The 20,227-nt window shown below is 46.8% G+C and overlaps 1 protein-coding gene across 1 annotated transcript; it reads right to left on the reverse strand.

Moving 5' to 3' along the window:
- Positions 1-12,414: 12,414 nt before the first annotated feature.
- LOC142054001 (ly6/PLAUR domain-containing protein 2-like) lies at positions 12,415-19,425 on the reverse strand. Its single transcript, XM_075086202.1, has 3 exons — positions 19,210-19,425; positions 13,993-14,112; positions 12,415-13,125 (listed from the first exon to the last, which is right to left on the reverse strand). Exons 1-3 carry the CDS (start codon positions 19,259-19,261, stop codon positions 12,914-12,916), a joined length of 384 nt encoding a protein of 127 aa, XP_074942303.1. The 5' UTR covers positions 19,262-19,425; the 3' UTR covers positions 12,415-12,913.
- Between the last annotated feature and the right edge of the window lie 802 nt (positions 19,426-20,227).

The raw sequence follows: 20,227 nt of genomic DNA on the forward strand, positions 1-20,227 counted from the left end.
CTGACTGATGCCCAGCCAGTCCCCGAGCAACGATCACTGCTCCTGGTCAACTCTCCCCATTTTATTTACTGAGTATGACATATGATATGGAACATCCTTTTGGCCAGTTGGGGTCAGCTGTCCTGGTTATGCCCCCTCCCAGCTTCTTGTGCACCTCCTCGCTGGCAGAGCATGGGAAGCTGGAAAGTCCTTGGCTTAGCACAAGCACTGCTTAACAACAACTAAAACATCGGTGTTATCACATTATTCTCATGCTAAACCTAAAACACAGCAGTGCGCCAGATAGTAGGAGGAAAAATAACTCAGCTGGAACCAGGACAGAGTCCACCCCTTCTTCTACACCATCTACATCACGCCCAGGTCCCACACTTTACAATACATTCCAGTTAATCACCACCATTTTTCCTGCCTTTTGATATATATACACACAGATATATCATTCCCCTAATCTATGGACCATCCCTCTAAAATGCCTGTTGAGTTCACTTAGTCTATGACTTCGGTCTCCATCTGTCATAACAGTCTTTCAGGTCAGAAGGCATGGTGTGTAGTGTTGGACTGTTGCACGCTGAAGTCAGTCCTTGTTCCATCACAGCTGCATTTTGCTCGGTTTCATCAAACTTCATTCTTCAATAATCTGGATGATTCTTACTGTAATACCGTTGATATGGCATGTGGCAACCACAGTAGTGATGATATACAGTATTACATAGCAGTTAGCATCGTATAGTTCATCATTGGCTATCCTTACCCAGAATCAAATCCCCTTGTGGTACACATTGGACTTCCCCACCCTCCTGCATCACCCACCAAGTGCACCCAGGTCCTTGAGCAAAAGCAATCCCATGAACGGGTTTGCCTTTGCCCAAGGTGGGAGTAACCCAGACTGTCTTCCCCAGCACTTTTTTTTATGTGCACTACAGGGACTTTATGCCCTTCCACAGTATGTAGAAATTTTGGCTGGGCAGGGCCAGCTCGATGGGCAGATCCCCTCGTGTTGACTAACCAGGTCAGCCTTTGCTAAAAGTATATCCCAATGTTTAAATGTCCGTCCTCCCCCATTGCCTTCAGTGTAGTCTTTAAAAGTCCATGGTATCGTTCGATTTTCCCAGAGGCTGGTGCGTGATAGGGGATGTGATACACCCACTCAATGCCGTGCTCTTTGGCCCAGGTGTCTATGAGGCTATTTCGGAAATGAGTCCCGTTGTCTGACTCAATTCTCTCTGGGGTGCCATGTTGCCACAGGACTTGTTTCTCAAGACCCAGGAGAGCGTTCCGGGCAGTGGCGTGGGGGACAGGAGATGTTTCCAGCCAGCCAGTCGTTGTTTCTACCATTGTAAGCACATGGCGCTTGCCTTGGCGGGTCTGTGGGAGTGTGATATAGTCAATGTGCCAGGCCTCCCCATATTTATATTTCAGCCATCGTCCCCCACACCACAGAGGCTTTACCCGCTTCGCTTGCTTGATTGCAGCGCATGTGTCACATTCGTGGATAACCTGTGCAATAACATCCATGGTCAAGTCCACCCCTCGATCACGAGCTCACCTGTATGTTGCATCTCTCCCTTGATGGCCCGAGGTGTCATGGGCCCACCGAGCTAGAAATAGTTCACCCTTATGTTGCCAGTCCAGATCCACCTCAGCCACTTCAACCTTGGCAGCCTGATCTACCTGCTGGTTGTTTCGATGTTCTTCAGTGGCCTGACTCTTGGGGACGTGAGCATCCACATGCCGTACCTTTACAACCAGGTTCTCTTCCTGGGCAGCAATATCTTGCCACAGTGCGGCAGCCAGATGGGTTTGCCTCTACACTGCCAGTTCTGCTTCCACTGCTGCAGCCAGCCCCACAAGGCATTTGCCACCATCCAGGAGTCAGTAGAGAGACAGAGCACTGGCCACTTTTCCCGTTCAGCGATGTCTAAGGCCAGCTGGATGGCCTTTACCTCTGCAAACTGGCCCGATTCACCTTCTCATTCAGCAGTTTCTGCTACTTGTCGCGTAGGACTCCATACAGCAGCCTTCCATCTCCGGTGCTTTCCCACAAGGCGACAGGACCCATCAGTGAACAGGGCATATTGCTTCTCATCTTCTGGCAGTTTGTTATACAGTGGGGCTTCTTCAGCACGTGTCACCTCCTCCTCTGGTGATAATCCAAAATCTTTGCCTTCTGGCCAGTCCATAATCACTTCCAAGATTCCTGGGCGACTGGGGTTTCCTACTCGAGCCCGCTGGGTGATCAGTGCAACCCATTTACTCCACGTAGCATCAGTTGCATGGTGTGTAGAGGGGACGTTCCCTCTGAACATCCAGCCCAGCACTGGCAGTCGGGGTGCCAGGAGCAACTGTGCCTCAGTACCAACCACTTCTGAAGCAGCTCGGACCCCTTCATATGCTGCCAATATCTCTTTTTCAGTTGGAGTATAGCGGGCTTCAGACCCTCTGTATCCCCAACTCCAAAACCCTAGGGGTCGACCCCGGGTCTCCCCATGTGCTTTCTGCCAGAGGCTCCAGGTAGGGCCATTCTCCCCAGCTGCGGTGTAGAGCACATTCTTTACATCTTGTCCTGCCCGGACTGGCCCAAGGCCTACTGCATGAACTATTTCTTGTTTAACCTGTTCAAAGGCCTGTTGTTGCTCAGGGCCCCATTTGAAATCATTCTTCTTCCGGGTCACTTGATAGAGAGGGCTTACGATCATACTGTAATGTGGAATATGCATTCTCCAAAAACCCACAGTCCCTAAAAATGCTTGTGTTTCCTTTTTGCTAGTTGGTGGAGACATGGCTGCTATTTTGTTGATCACATCCATTGGGATCTGATGACGTGCATCTTGTCATTTGATTCGTAAGAACTGGATCTCTTGTGCGGGTCCCTTGACCTTACTTTGTTTTATGGCAAAACCAGCTTTCAGGAGGATTTGGAATATTTTCTTCCCTTTCCCAAAAACATCTTCTGCTGTGTTGCCCCACACGATGATGATGTCATCGATGTATTGCAAGTGTTCCAGAGCTCCACCCTGTTCCAGTGAAGTCCAAATCGGTCCATGGCAAATGGTAGGGCTGTGTTTCCACCCCTGGGGCAGTCGATTCCAGGTGTACTGGACGCCCCTCCATGTGAAAGCAAACTGTGGCCTGCACTCTGCTGCCAGAGGGATTGAGAAGAATGCATTAGCGATATCGGTTGTGGCATACCACTTGGCCGCCTTTGACTCCAGTTCATATTGAAGTTCTAGCATGTCTGGCACAGCAGCACTCAATGGTGGAGTGACTTTGTTCAGGCCACGATAGTCTACTGTTAGTCTCCACTCTCCATTAGACTTCTGCACTGGCCATATGGGACTGTTAAAGGGTGAGTGGGTCTTACTGATGACTCCTTTGCTCTCCAGTTTACAAATCAGCTTATGGATGGGAATCAGAGAATTGGCGTGATGTTGGTAGACAGCTGTTTAATTCTCTCCATCTCCAAGGCAGCTACACCAAAAGCCCACCTGTACCCTTTTGGGTCCTTGAAATACCCTCTCCTGAGATAGTCTATGCCAAGGATGCACAGAGCCTCTGGGCCTGTTATGATGGGGTGCTTTTGCCACTCATTGCCAGTGAGGCTCACTTCGGCCTCCAATACAGTTAGCTCTTGGGATCCCCCTGTCACTCCAGCAGTACAGATGGGTTCTGCCCCTGTATGGCTTGATGGTATGAGAGTACACTGTGCACTGGTGTCTACTAAAGCCTTGTACTCCTGTGGGTCGGATGTGTCAGGCCATCGGATCCACATGGTCCAGTAAACCTGGTTGTCCCTTTGTTCCACCTGGCTGTAGGCCCCTCTAGTGCTGGTCATAGTATTTGTTACTCACTTCCTGTAAATATGAATCAGAAGTCCCTTCATTAAGATTAGGAGTAAGATCAGCCCTTCTACTGTGCCTGGGGAACCTCCCACTGGAGACTGGTGAAGCAGTTTTTCCTGGAAGAACACCCCTGAGTGATTGTTTTTCCTTGCAACTCATGTACCCATGCCTCTAAGGTCAAGGTAGATTTTCCATCCCACTTCCTCACATCCTTTCTGTGGTCACGCAGGTAAAACCACAGGGTGCCCCATGGTGTGTACCCTCAATGCTCTCTCTTGAGCAGGAGAACACTTACTTCTAATAGCTGAGATACTGGTCCATACAGGTGGGGAGTAGGACCTATCCTCCTTTTGTTGCTGGGCCTCCCAGGACAGCTTCCCCACAGCAGAGATGAGGGAGGAAGAGGTATTTCCTTTGTATTGCCAGAGCTGGCCAGCCATTTCATCCACTGTTGGTTCCTATCCATATTTTCTGGTTATTACTGCCAATGAGTTGGCATACAATGATGATGCACTCTGTACAAACTTCCACCACGTGGGTCAGATCCACTTGACTTCACCTGGATCTTTTGATAGCTGTTTGTTGTCCAGGACATCATAAATCACCTCCAGCATGGTTAATTCCCTCAAGTACTGGATACCTATCTCCATGGTGGTCCATTTGCTTGGGTAATACATAACATCTTCCTTGAAGTGGTACCTTTCCTTCATACCAGACGGGAGTCGCCTCCAGAGGCTGAGGACTTGTGCCCCTTTTCCAATCTCTTTGTCAATGCCGCCTTCCCTAGAAAGGCATCCCAGCTTCTTGGCTTCCTTCCATTCTAATTCCAGGCTACTGTCCCTGTTATCCCAGCATTGGCGTAGCCAGGTGACAATGTGCTCGCCTGGACCACAGCCGAAATCCTTTTGCATATCTCACAGCTCACTCAGGGATAGAGATTGAGTGGTTACCGTCTCATTTATGAGTTCTTCCTCTCCTTCCAAGGAAAAGGAGGAACCCACATGCTGAGGAGGAACCCATATTCTTCCTTAGGGGGAAAGAGTGAATTCTTTCTCTTCCTTCTCCTGTTCTTGTGATGGCCCTGTTTAGTCTGCCTCCTTGCTGGTGGGGCAGTGTGCTTCTTCCTCCTGATCCCTCTTGGGAAGAGCTGCTTCATCCTTCTCAAAATAAGTTAACTTCAGCTTCCAGTATTTCTTCTTGTGTATAGGGGTCACTGACACCAGCAGGGGTTGGTTCTCTGGTTTAGCTGCAGTGCCTGTCACCGGGGTTGGAGTAGCTGCAGCATCTGTCGCGGGCAATGGAGCAACCACGGTGCCTGTCGTGGGGGTTGCAGTAACTGCAGTGCCTCTTGCCTTGGTTTCCCTCTCTTCTCCCTGAAGTTGCTACATAATACCAACCAGTGTTTGGTAGATACTAGCCAGGGCCCAGAACAGTGCAATAAGTTGTGGCTCTTTGGAATAACCACAGCATTATTTTTCAAGCATTCTATCACTTCATCAGGATCCTGTAGTTGTTTGGGAGTGAAATTCCAGACCATTGGAGGAGAGAAGTTATCTAAGTACCTGTCTGTATCCTCCCACATGCCGTGCTACCCATGACCAGCCAGCCTTGGAGCAGATCTCCAGGTGATTTGTCTTTTTAAATAGTTGTTTAACCCTAAACAAGACCTAAAACACATTCAGGAGACATAGCAATAGGAGCATGCTGGCTTGAACATCCCAAGGATATTCATAATTCTCAAGACCTGGTGTAACGATCCTGAAGGAGACAGGGAAGGTGAAAGAAGGGGGGAATAATCCTCCCCATCATCCCCGTAGGTTGGTTCTCCGAGGAAAGGTGAAGAGTGTCATTATACATAATTTCCGAGAGATGGCGCCCGAAGTACGGGGTTGACAACAATACCAAATACAAATACCAAATTAGTCTTTTGACCAGTAATATCATAAACCAACGTTACACACGACAGCAAAATTATAATCCTGACCCATCTCCCAGAAGTGATAACCAGCACCACAGGGAATGCATACAGCAAGTGAGGATTCACATAATACAACCATGCGAACAAGTAAAACAACATTGTGACCAGCGACTATTAAACTAATATAATGAATGTTTATAACAAATTTATTTTAACATACTTTGGTCAGATCTGGTGCTATCTCAACCCTTCAAGTCCCACTTGGGTGCCAAAAAGGACTGTCATGGTTTAGCCCCAGTCAGCAACCAAGCACCACGCAGCCGCTCGCTCACAGTGCCCCCGCCCCACTTGGTTGGGATGGGAGAAAGAATCGGAAGGGCAAAAGTAAACTTATGGGTTAAGATAAGAACAGTTCGATAATGGAAACATCATGATAAATTGTAATTATAAGGAAAACAACAAAAAAGAGAGAAGGGAACAAAACCCAGGAAAAACAAGTGATGCAACCACTCACCACCCACTGACTGATGCCCAGCCAGTCCCCGAGCAACGATCACTGCTCCTGGTCAACTCTCCCCATTTTATTTACTGAGTATGACATCATATGATATGGAACATCCTTTTGGCCAGTTGGGGTCAGCTGTCCTGGTTATGCCCCCTCCCAGCTTCTTGTGCACCTCCTCGCTGGCAGAGCATGGGAAGCTGGAAAGTCCTTGGCTTAGCACAAGCACTGCTTAACAACAACTAAAACATCGGTGTTCTCTCATGCTAAATCTAAAACACAGCACTACACCAGATACTAGGAGGAAAATTAACACTCTCCCAGCCACTCTCCTAGCTTAAAGGAGAGAAAAGCAAACGAGAAGGAAAAATGTCATTTAGTTTTCTGGTTGAGGAGCTGAGATACTAATAAAATCATAACAAATACATTATAGTATCCCTGTACTAGAAAGATGTTGAGAGACCAGAGCAACTCCAGCAGAGGTTTTCAGGGGCTGGAGGCCAGGAGGTATGAGGAGAGGCTGAAGGACTGGTTTTCTTCACCCTAGAGAAGAGAAGGGGAAGGGGAGACCTTATTGCTGCCTACAGCTACTCAATGGGAAGGTATAGAGAAGGCTAAGCCATACTTTCCTTGAAGATGTATGGTGATAGGTTATGAGGCAACAGATCCAAGATATTAGGAGAGCTTAGGAGCAGAGGCCATAAGTGAGCAAAAGACTAATTCCTAAACAATTTCAGGCAAACCTTGGAGACTATAAGCCTCGAACAGCCCCCAGGAGTGAGAAGAACCAGAAAAAAATAGATGGATCTGGAGGTGAGCTGGGTGAGGAGGCAATTACATTTTAGCAAAAATGAACAAAAAAAGAGACCTTCTGTCACTGTTGGGGAACTAAATATGCAGAGACGCCATTTCCAGAAGCAGCCCAGGTACATACAGCTTTTACGCTATATACTATTTTGCATGTTACCTGCCTCTTGCAAGAGAGGTTCAGGTTTGTGTTTAATCAGAGAAGGTTGCCCCATGGTTTAAGAGCTCTGTTTTGGTGTGGGGGTGCAACTACAAAGCACAGTGACTCACCCACATAGATTTTCTGCTTTTCAGACTAGATCTCATCCAAAAGCTGTGATCCCTGCCATAATAGATGAAATGTGGGAAACATGCTGACAAACTGGCCAGAGATCAAAGAGTTGAAGCATCCATGGCCAACAAAGGGAGGGGAAGATTAGCTTCCCCCACATGTGGCTTGTCAAAGCGATGACAGCTACACAGACACACAAGCTAAGGTCATGGAGCATGAGCACTGAGAAGTGGCTGCAATCAGTTGTGTCTAATGTTTTTTAGCTTGTGGGGATCTCAAACAATCTCCTTGGTTCAAGTGCACTGTAAAAGGGAGGGCTGAAGCATGCAGCTGTATTAAAAATTCTCACCGCTCACCTCTAATGAAATCACAGGACAGTCAGGGTGTTGCGACATTCTGATTTTCTCCCAGGTGTCACCTTTTGTGCTCAGCCCCATTTGCTACATGCCTGCCTCTGTGGCTTCAACGTAGCTGGAGAAATCCCCACCAACGACTTCTGCGTAGTCACAGTTTACTTTCTTACCCAGCGAATGCTCCTTGTTCTGGCTTGTTGTGATGCCAGGCTTGGTACAAACATGAAAAGATGCTGAAGATAAGGCCCATCTCACCAAACCTTGGACATTTTTAATGTGGAAGGCTCCACCAGAACTATTCATTCAAGCTCCTTGAACAGCCACCAGCCTATTCCATCACAAAATAGATGTTAACAACACGTCAAATAAATTGTGCCCTTGTCAAATTAATTGTGATTCTGTCTTGCCACTGGTTCTCAAGGAAGCTACAAGGAACAGCTCAAATGTAGATGTCTACACCATAATTCTGCCCTCTTCTCAGTTACACTACTCTCTACAAAATAGGTATGAAGTCTTAACAGTTTAATCAAAGAATTATGGTTAGTGAAGATCAATTTCTTACAGACATAAAAAGAGAAAGAAAATAACTATTATTATTACAGAAAAAGGTTTGGTAACAATAGAGTTAAAATTGTTTTACAAATATTGACAAGTTTCTACCCATTTTCCTGGTTTTATGTTCTCTCTTCCACTAAGGTTGCTGCCTCCCACCTTACAGGGCGGTACATGAGTCACCTGCATCCTGAATCCCCCATTGTGAGGAGTATGATGGTGGAAATTAATTAATTTTCCTCAAATGAGAATCCACTGGGATTTTCTCATTTTGATTGTGTCGCTAAAACCCTTCAACATTTTGCTGTTTCTTTCTTGGTTAGAAAATGCAGGTCCACCTCACATCTGATTTTACCACGTGTGGTGCATTGGTTTGATATTTGTTTTTTGTTCTTTTTGTTTTCCATAAAGCCAATTTTGTCCACTTCTGGGTCTGCATTTCTTTAACTGACTGTGGGTGAGTTGTTTATAGCCAAGGGGTCTCTAATGCCAAGCCAGTGCCCAACCTCTTATCACCCCATGCCTGCACTCCTCTGTGCCATGTCCTGCAGCTCCACCTCTCCAGGTCTCTGTTGCTGTACCAGGTCTGCATGTCTTCACATCCCATCATTATGTCAGAGTCGTAAATAACTCGTTCTACGTACAACAAATTGTTACTGCTATCTATGTAAACTTGCAGCTGCACCATACAAAGACAAACAGAAGTAAAGCCAATTAGGCATAGCCACGTGGCCAATTAGGAAAACTGCTGTTACTCTTGAGCAAAGTGAAAACAAAGCTGAAGGCAGGTCAACACAAGCAAGGCCAACAAGCGTCAGCCCTGAGGACTTGCAAACTCAATAAAAAGAGTGTGATTATTACTAGCATTTAGTGTTTTTAATTAGTATTTAGTATTTTTACTGTGTTCACTGGGCTACATGGCTATAACATCGTCCCTTGCAATTGGGCAGCAATGGTTTTTCTTCTGTGCACCTTTCTGGTGATGTGACTGTAGCTCCACCAGCCAGATCTGCTCAGCTCCCCTTCCCAAGTCCAGGAATGGCTTGGTTTCAAGCATTTTCACTGTCTCTGCCCATGACTTATACTCTCAGTGTTCATGACTGCAGCGGTATTTTTACTGTTGTGCCCTAAGATGATGATATAACACAATAATCTGGTTCCTCATCTATTTGTTTTTAAATGTTCTTTGACATAATAATTCTGTGATGTTCTGGGCCATGACTACATTGCTTATCACCCAGTGCAGGGTAACAACAGGGTAGTCTGAGCCCAGTAACTCACATCTGAGAAAGAGCAGTGAAAAAATCTGTGAAAGTTGTATTTCTTTCTGAGTTTTGATAGTGTATATTCATGTTGGTCTCATGTGCAGAGGTGCTGACATACATACAATTCTGGACAGTCCATGGGAAATGTCTAAGATTTTCTCTATCACTAACAAGTGAGTGATTAGGCAGGTATTTTGACCACAGCCTAATAAACTCTCTATTTATAACACTGCAAAATAAATGGGTGTCTCTTTGGATTTGTTTGGAGAAAGGAGATAAAATAGGGTTTGTCACAAGTGCCTATGGGCAGACATGAGGAAATGTTTATCCACATATCTGGGCTCCAACTTTGCTTTCAGGGAAACTTCAGCTTCTTCAGATTGTAGAAGAAAGTTATCAGCTATGGTAAAGTGCCCTGGACTTCTGGATGTAACAAACATCGTTCAGTGATGCAATGAAAAGCAGAGAGGTAGCCATGACAGAACCCAGCGGCCACAAAGCGGCCCATCACCTTTGCATTTTACTTGTTTTAGGTCTTAGCAATAACACAACAAAAATATGAGGTGCCCACTTCACGTCTTGGCACTCGTGCATGTCTTGGGACTAGTGAGAATATTCAAAACTGCTCTTTCCTCAAAGGGTTCATTCAGGATTTTTAATGGTCCTCTTTGTATTGCACTCGGTGCCTGTAGATGTCTGCCTCATCATGTCAGAGACAGAGCCATGTGATACAGGGGGGTTCATGCGCTCACGGGTTCATGAATGATACCTAGATCTAGACAAGTGATCTTTTTGGCTTGGAAAAGAGCTACCAGGGTGGACACAGGGCTGTATAACATAAATGAAAAGGTAGACAGGGAGCATTCTCACTGCTGCTCATCTATGAGAACAAGGGGTCTGAATGAAACTGTGAGGCAGAGTGGCTGAAAGAGAAACAAACTACCCTTAATGAAATGGTGACATTAGGCCTAAAAGGGTGCTGTGAAGGCTGGGAGCGTGAATAAAATCCACGTTCAATAAGACATCTTGGTGGTGTTTCACTGTTGGTTACCATTCACAGTGGTCCTTATGCAGCTCCTGGGCCAGCAAAACCTGAGACTGCCGACCGCCAGAACTGGAAGATAAAAAGGGAGAACTTCCATGTACTGCTTTTGTGCAGCAGAAAGCCAAAAACATATCATGCATCTCTGGGGACTGAGCTCTGGGCACGGCTTACAGGTAGAGGAACCTGCAAAGCACACACTGCCAGCTATTGCAAGCCTGCAGCTCATTTCCAAAGTTCTTCCACAGCCAGGGATGTGGTTCATCCAGCCACCGCCATGCCAGTGCAGCATGCTGACCACTTACACGATCTTGCTCCAGCAAAGGAATTAAATTTGAGCAACTTGGGAGCTGTGTGTGAATCCAGAATTGCAGTTCATTCCAAATTTGATCTCATTCTGGCAATGGGAAGCAATGCAGGACAAGTGAAGAAGCAATGCAGGATAAGTGAAAAATCACTGCAGAAACATCTGCCAGACTTTGCAACATGCCTGAAAAATAACCATTTCTACTCTGGTGATCTCAGCTGGTGCATCATAAGAAAAGAGGAAACTCAGATTGGAACGGAGAACTCTGGAAGTGTCTTCTAATCCAAGCTCCTGGTCAAAGCTCTCAGCTGTGAGGTCAGCCAAGGTTTCTCAGGACTTCAAGCAGCTGAGTCACGAAAACTTCACAGAATCATAGCATTATTAAAGTTGGAAAAGACCTCTAAGATCATCAAGTTCAACTGTCAACCCAACACCCCCAGGCCTCCTAAACCATGCCCTGAAGTGCCATGTCTACACATTTTTTGAACACCCCCCAGGGATGGTGACTCCACCATCTCTCTGGGCAGCCTCTTCTAATGCCTGACCACTCTTTCAGTCAAGAAATTGTTCCTAATATCAAATCTAAACCTTCCCTGACACAACTTGAGGCCATTTCCTCTCTTCCTATTGCTTGTTACTTGGGAGCAGAGACCAACCCCCCCCTCACGCCAGCCCCTCTCAGGCAGATGCAGAGAGCGAGAAGGGCTCCCCACAGCCTCCTCTTCTCCAGGATAAACCCCCCCAGCTCCCTCAGCCGCCCCCCAGCACACTTGTGCTCCAGACCCTGCCCCAGCCCCGCTGCCCTTCTCTGGACACGCTCCAGCCCCTCCAGGGCCTTCTTGTCCCGAGGGGCCCAAACCTGAGCCCAGCATTCGAGGTGGGGCCTCCCCAGTGCTGAGCACAGGGGCCCCATCCCTGCCCGGCTCCTGCTGGCCACACCAGCACTGACACAAGCCCGGGGGCTGGTGGCCTCCTTGGCCACCCGGGCACTGCTGGCTCATGCCCAGCCGGCTGTCAGCCAGCACCCCCAGGGCCTTCTCCGCCGGGCACTTCCCAGCCCCTCTGCCCCAGGCCTGGAGCGTTGCCTGGGGTTGGTGTGACCCAAGGGCAGGACCCGGCACAACACAGATGGACAATATAAAATTGCAGGAGCCCTTACCAACATACAAGGAATGGCAGGTCATGTTTTAGAGGATTGAAGCAAGGGGGAAAGTCATTCCACTAAAGTAGAATTTGGGCCTGAACCATTACGCAAATCACCCAGTCTTCCCAATAGAGGTAGTTTTGTACCAGTGGGGTTGGTAGAAGATATATGGATGGAAGGTCACTGCCAGTGTGGGATAATGGGAAATGTCTTACACATTTGCTGCAAGTCTGATCATGAAACCTAACTCTTACTGTATAAACAATACTGATGTGGAACTGGAGTTTGGAAAAATAAAATAAAATAAAATAAAATAAAATAAAATAAAATAAAATAAAATAAAATAAAATAAACCCAAAAACTTTATTAGAGGATAGGTTTACTATAAATAACTTCAGTCATCACTACAGTTTTAACACAACATTCTTTTTATTCTGCTCAAAAGGGTACAGAAAACAAGAGATTTTAGCCTTTTCAGATCAGATAGCTGGCATAGGAAGTTTAGTCTCCTGCCTCATACTTTGGACATAGAACCATGTCCTTCATTTCTCATGTACAAAGAAGGAGATCTAGACAGCACAAAAAGCCAGCACAAAACTGTAGGCTGGAGAGGACCTGCCACATAACTGAATTTCCTCTGAGAAGACTGGGTAGTTCAAAACCAACCAGACAAGCACAGCAAAGAAACACCAGAGTTAATTTTGTGGACTTGTTGAAAAGTCAATTCAAAAATTTGTGTCAGGACTTCCTGTGTTTTGCTTCTTTCTTCGTCATGGAAAAAGGTTGGGTGGTAAAAAAGCAATTTCTGGGAGCTGTTGAGGGTTGTCCATGAGGCATCCAAACAGAAAAGTGGGCTGGCAGGGGTTTATTATCTTCTTCATTGGGTTCTTCAGCATGAAAGACCATCAGCTCCTCACAGTCTAGTCCAGAAGAAGGCACAAAGGGAACTTGCTAGCACCCCAACTGGCACAAAACTGACCCTCAAACTAGCTGCACCATCAACATTGCACAAGTCAGTGTAACAACAGGAGACAGGGCACTTCATGCCAATCCCATCCACATCAGATGGGATGCAGACAGAAGAGCACATCTTGGTGACGGTCGAGATTCCTATGAAAGGATAAACTACAACAAAAGCAAGAAAGAAGGAACAGTTAGGAATGGGAGGAATGGAGAAGAACTCTCCTTGTCCCTAGTGAAACATTAGCTGCCTTCACCACCGAAGTCTTAGCTCCAGTTCATATACAACTGGTCTACTTCCTACCAGGAATATAGGAAACAGTTTCCACTGAACAGCACCTTGCATCCTCTGTGTCCCTCCTGGATCAGCTTTACCCTACAAAAGGTCAGTTAGGCACTTTTTCTGCCTCTGCTTTGACTCTGCTCACGATCTCCTGCCTCTCCCATGTACAGCCAGAACCTCCTCAGCAGGACCATGCAAAAGAGAGAGCCTCCATCTTCACAGTGCATTTCTTTGGAGAGGTTATGACTTGTAGGGTCACCAGTCAGACTGACGATGCCTTCCTGAGAGCTCCTGAGAACGCAAGGGCATTTCTGTTTTACCTCCAAATGACCAGAAGTTGGTGTCCCCACGTTAGTGAGTTTGGCTCATCTCTACTGGCCTCTCTATTCCACCCAGCTTTCATAAACAGTTCCCAGGTTGGGAAAGCACTATTTAACCCACACCCATTGTGTGAATCACACAAACAGTCTGGAGAGCCAGAACTTTTCAGCTTCATGCCTCAAGCTCATGTCAACATGTTTTTTCTAACCATGCTCAACACTGAGCATTAACTATGAGCTTGCATTCACTAAGTATTCAGTCACATGAAGACTGCTTTCTGCAACAGCAGGAGACTGCTCTCTGCCCCACAGATCTCTTCCAGGCTTATTATTTAAGTGAGAAAAGGTACTGCTCCCCACACCAGCAGTCTTCACTGTAGAAACACTGACTCATGTTAAAAATATGGATAAAGGAGTAATTGCCCTTACCGTCCTCCAGGGAATACATAGTGGTCTTGCACATGGTTTCATTCTTTCTGCAGTTCTGGATCGTCAGGCACTTATCAACAGCAGTAGGTTCAAGGCAGGAATAACATTGTAAGGTTTGGGCTGCAAGGAGGAAAAACATGAGGTTGGGCTTAGTGTGGACCACCAGATTCTGTCCGTACCCCTCCAGGCACCTCTGGGGAGGGTATCTCTCCAAAATACTCACACTGAGAACAGGAATGGAATAGTAAAAGATATCTGTGCCAAAGGGAATGAGAAATACAGTAGTCTGGTGGTCAAAGCAGAGCCTCAGATGTGGTTTCAGACCCTCTGTAACAAGTCAAGCACAACAGAGCCACACACAGAAGACCCCACGATACAGGAAAGTCCTATCGACACCAGGGTGCTGAAAGTCTGGGCACAAAGTTGGTCCTCTGCTCTTGTTTTGTTACTGGGGGTTTGGTAGGTTGGCTTGTTTTTGCAGACAGGTCTTAAGTAGTCCGCAAGAGTGTATAAAGGTAATTTTGCTTAATTTTTGGATCTGCCCCCTAGAACATGCAGTAAAAATGGACTGAATGTGCTGGGACATCCCAACTCCAACAAAAATGATGAGGGTGATAAAAAAAATCAGGGGTAAATCAATGAAAATAGTGAGGAGATGCTTGACCCACCTACTTCTCCCTTACCTCTATGGGGGTAATAGGGTTGCCTAAGACAGGGCTGACTATTCTGTGCAGTCGCCGGATGCCAGCAGCGAGAATTTTCAAAATGTGACATCTCAGTGCCTGAATTCTTTGAAGATCTTGTCCCGGGTGCCAGCAGAGACATGCAGGGGCCCAGGAGAATTCCAATACTTCAATTTTGCAATTAGCAAGTTGTTTTTATTTTAATGATTATCACAATTAGTCAACAGGCCCTGCTTCACACTTTTATGCCAGGTATCTAACTGTTCTGCTTGCCAGCCAACCACACCCCCAAGTTCCTTTAATCTGTGTTATTCCCACAGGAAAGTAAACACACTTGTAGCTGGTTTACCTCAACTCTGCTCTTACATTGCATTTGCTTTTCTCCTTGCCTTTGCATTAGTAGAGCATCGGAAAGAGACTTACAAACTCACAGAACCACGGAATGGTGGAGCTTGGAAGGGACTTCTGGAGGTCATCTGGTCCAATCCCCCTGCTCAAGCAGGACCACCTAGAGCGAGTTGCCTAGGACTGTGTCCAGCTGGGTTTTTAATATCTCCAAGGATGGAGACTCCATAACCTCCCTGGGCAACCTGTGCCAGTGCTCACTCACCCTCACAGTAACAAAGTGTTTTCTGATGTCCCAGCTCTCTGAGTTTTGCCTTACAGAGGAGATGCTCGTCTTCCTCCTCCAAGTCCCTTCTTTGGACTCTTTCCACGTCCACATCTCTCTTTTACTGGGGAGCCCAGAAGTGAACACAGTACTCTAGGGGTGGCCTCACCAGTGTTGAGTAGAGGGGAAGGATTGCCTCCCTTGACCTGCAGGCAGTACTTCAGTTGGTGGCTCGTGTTCAACCTGGTGTCCATCAGGACGCCCAGGTCCTTTTTGGCCAAGCTGCTTTCCAGCTGGATGGCCCCCAGTATTTATTGGTGCATGGGGTTGTTCCTCCCCACACATATGACTTTGCACTTCCCCTTGTTGAATTGCATGAGGGTTCCATCAGCCCATTTCTCCAGCCTGGCAAGGTCTCTCTGGATGGCAGCATGACCTTCTGGCATATCAGTCACTTCTCCCAGTTGTGTGTCATCCACAAACTTGCTGAGGGTGTGCTCTGCCCCATCATCCACATCATTAATGACAATGTTAGACAGAACTGGACCCAGTACTGACCTCTGGGGTACACCTCAAGTTACTAGCCTTCAGGTAGACTTTGTGCCAGTGACCACCACCCTCTGGGTTTGGCCATTCAGCCAGTTTTCAACCCACCTCACCGGCTGCTCATCCAGCCCATACACCAACAGCTTGTCTATAGGGATCTTATGGGAGACCGTGTTAAAGACCTTCCTGAAGTCCAGGTAGACAATATCCAGTGCTCTCTGCTCATCTACCAGGCCAGTCATTTCATCATAGAAATTTATCAGAATGGTCAAGCGTGACTTCCCCTTGGTGAGGGATCTGGATACAAAGAGAGATCAGATTTGAATGTGGGTTGCAGCAGGGAGAATTTCATCTGGTGCTGTCCACTCTGCCAGCTCTTTCCAAACACTGGGAGCTCTTGGGTAGGAGGGTGCAGAAAGAAAGAACTGTCTCCATCAAATCTACTGAGCCATGAGAAAAAATTAAGCATAACCCTTCCCCTGTGCTGAGATTCTGGTTTCATGAGAAGAATGTGTAAAAAGTTATTTTAAAAAGATGATAGTGGCCATAATAAGAGAACTCTTGGGACATGTACCACTCTAGAAACACACCATAAAAATAGACTTTGATACCCAAGTCCCCAAATCCAGTCCAAGGCAGCTGACCCTGTCTCATCACTTACTAGTTCCTAGGTGCTCTTCATCACCTCCCTGTTGAGCTGCAAAGGCCCTTGCAAGCCTGCAGGTGCCAATTAGCTCCTAGACATGCAGAATAACCACAACCCAAGTCTTTCAGTGCCCAAAGACTTTTGAGATGAAGAGGTTTTAGAGAGAAGCACTGAAGAACCCAGATTGTTGCGGTGCAGTATTTCCAGAGCACTCCAAGCTAAAGATTTCAAGCAAAAATAGCATCCGGTATTTCCTATCACCAAGGAAGACATTTTTGGACAAGATTTTCAGGGCACTTTGCTCTCTGTAGACTTTCCAAGATATCCAAGGCCTGATCTATGTCCTCTTTCCACCCTCCAGCCAGACACCCGAATTTGTGTGCCTTACAGGCATAGAAATGCATTTTGGTACCAGACCTCCTTGGTCTATCTGGAAAGCAGTTCTCATCCAATCTGTGTGACAGCTCTGCCAAAATCACTTTCAACCCCAATGAAAAAGGAAAACAATTCAGCTGACCTTATCACACCTAAAATAGGGTGTCATGACAGAAGGCTCAGGCAACTGCAGATACATCATGGTTTTATCCCAGCTTTGCAGAGGAAAGAGTGTGCAGAAGAAAATTCTGCTTGCCAAACCCACTATGACTTCTCCAAAATCTGCCAATGTCTGCCTGCCAAATCAAAGCATCCATCCTGACTATACCTACCTGAGTTGTACAGAGAAGTAAGGAAGGACCAGAAAGGAGAAACGTGGCAGCGCTGGGTCACAGCAGGAGTTTCTGCTCCCCAGCTGCCCAACTATTGCAAAGCCTTATCCAGTAGGATGGCAAAATTAGGTTGGTGAGTCAGTCCTAGACCAAATTTGTATCCCACGCCATTACTTTCCTGCTCCATTCTGCCTTTCAGATTCCTGCCTATCCCTTAAGGAGATCTGACTGTAGAGTCCCCTTCTCTCCAAGACATCCTCTATTAATTAATGATGTTCCTCTCTGAACTGCTGTCTCTCCACTGACAAGCAGACACAAATCCCCATAATAAACAAGGGTATAATGATGAAAGGAAATATCTCCTGCTCCGGAGACCAGTCATGATTGATCTCCAGCCTGGCAGCTCTGGTGAGCACATAGAGCTCCCATTGATCTTGACACAGCACACGCAACCCCAAGGCTTTGAACTACTAGTGACCAGAGCCAGGACACATGCCTTAGAGATAACAGGACATTCAGCGTATTACACAAAAAAGAGGGTTTCTGTTCCAGCACTGGGCCTGTCTTTCCAAACATCAACTGTGTTGACCCCAAAAATCCTCCAAAACCCTTCTTTCTCCACCCACTTGTCCCTCTCTTGCTGAATCTGCTGAGCAGAGCCAAAGATGGAGGAAGGAAAACATCCTTACATAAGAAGGAAATCAGTAAAAAGGAAAAAAATCCTAACATAGCTCCAAATCCCACTCAGGAGTGGATAAAAGAGACCCTACACTGCCTGGATCTGGAGGAGTAGTGCAGAGCATGCAAGTATCCCAGTTAACAATCACAGCTCCTGCACTTACCCTTCATTGGACTTACCTTGGCCACCCAGGCTAACATGGACTCTGAGCTTGGGATCATCAGTATAAAATAAGTTTTTGTGCAAGAAGTTGTTCTGCTGGTAGCATCGAGAGATGGGGAGCCTATGCCAGGGTGTCCTTCCCACTGTGCAGTCACCTTCCACCAACAGAGGTTATGGCATCACCATTCATGTAGGACTGCCTGCAATGAGGGGATTCCCTACTTCCTAGGGAATGGCAACGCTCATATCCCAAACACCCCTCTGTGTTTGGCTTCGTGGAGTTGCTAATGGAGCAGAAGCAACTGAATCTCACTGCTGGAAACGGAGGGGTAAGGTCTGTATGGCATCCCTGTACAGACTGGACTCATGGGCCTTGTCCCCTACCTCCACATCACAGATGGGTCACCCCCAACATCAGGGTGCTGTTGGCTGCCCACCTTGACCGTGTGCTTTAAGCCTAACACCTCCAGCGAGGTGGCAGGTAGTGAAACAGGGACAGAAAGGAGGGAGGGAAGATGGTGGAGGGTTAGTCCCTGTCTGACAAACTCACAAACCCTTCTGAAAATGAGGAAAATCCCCAAAACACTTCACACTTGTTTGTTTTTCCAAGGTGGCCTGCTGAAACTCTCTTTGACTTCATGCAAACCACAGTGGGTTACTAAACAGAGCTGGAAACATCAGCTCTGCAGTACCTGGACCACCAGCTTAGTGTCCCAGCCCAGTTTTCCCACTTCTAGTGGCTGAAGTTTAATAAACCACATATGCAACATATAATTAGAGAGAGCCATTACACACACTGCGTTAAACTGGCAAGATGGCTTCAAGGTTAAATATCAAAAGAGGAACAGAAATATATAAAAAAAAAAAAGAAAACAAAAAAACCCCGGAAGATGAGAGTTAGATTGAAGAATAGTAAAAAGTGAGAGCTGGAACTTGCATTAAAGAAGTGACAGGATATAATCACAGTTTGCCTTGTAACGCTTCCTAAAGAGCCTGATCTAACAATCCCAATGAGACAATGATGATCCTGAACATCTGACAGGCTGTAAATATTCCAAAGACAGATTTTTTTTGCTGAAACTGATTAAAGTAGGAGGCACGCACTTCAGAGGGAATGGGACACACCCCATCCAGTCATGCTGCATCTCCTGCAGCAGTTTGGATAAGTCAGAGCAGGAACTTACCGAACTCCATGTAAGCGATGGCAACAAACAGAAGAGACAGAAACACCTTCATCTTGCACAGACCCTCGTCACCTGGTCACTGGGCTGCCACTGCTCTTCACCACTGGCTTTAATGGGATGCCTCCTGGTGGCTTGCCATGTACGGATTCCAACCCGAGACCTAATTCTACTAGAAAAATGAGTCTGATTGAGCTATAAATGTATTGAATGAGCTACAAAGCAGGCCCCACCTCCTGCCATACCGTCATCTCTTTCCATGTTCCTTGGAGAAGAAAATGAGGGTTTGCATGATGGACAATAGCTGATGTTGTTTAAGCTGGGTTCTTTGTGTCTAGGTATGATGTGTAAACCCAGGGGTATTGAATTATTCCAGTGTCTATGCCTTGCCTTGCAGCTTGTTGATATTGCTTCATTTTTGTAGAGAGACCTGGATGGCTTCCACAAATCCTGGGGAAAAAGCATCTGTAGCTGTGAACAAAAAAGCATTGAACCCCATTCTTCTCTGTGTTTAAACCCTCAGCAGGGACCAGAGTTTACCACCAGGAGGAGAAGTGGGAATCTGACTTGCAGTCCCTTACTGGAAACAGCATGGTTGGGGTTTTGGTGCTGTAGTACCTCTCCCCAGGCCGTGAGCAGGGTTTCAGGGGGCTGTGGGTGGGAGCATCTCTCTCCTCCTCCTGACCTCTGCAAGACACAGTTGGAGGGAGCACCAGGCCATGAAAGTGTGGGCCAAGGGAATGTCTCGGGCTCACTACCTTAGGCTGTTCAGGGAGGACTGTGTATGGAGAAGCCACTCTGGTCTGAACCAACCCTCGCCCAGTGCGGCAGCAAGCCCACAGCTTCTTTGCTTGCCAAAAACCTTGGCTTTCCCATCCCCAAACCCTGCTACCCAAGGCATCTGCCTGCTTGTCCTGTGCCTCAGGCCACCCCCAGGCTAGTAAATCTTCCTACAACGTGAGATGGGCAAGTTTGATTGTGGAATTGCAAAAACTGGTAAAGAACCTTTCTGTGGTTATGC

This window comes from Phalacrocorax aristotelis, chromosome 2 (assembly GCF_949628215.1).
Source record: "Phalacrocorax aristotelis chromosome 2, bGulAri2.1, whole genome shotgun sequence".
Classification (NCBI taxonomy): domain Eukaryota; kingdom Metazoa; phylum Chordata; class Aves; order Suliformes; family Phalacrocoracidae; genus Phalacrocorax; species Phalacrocorax aristotelis.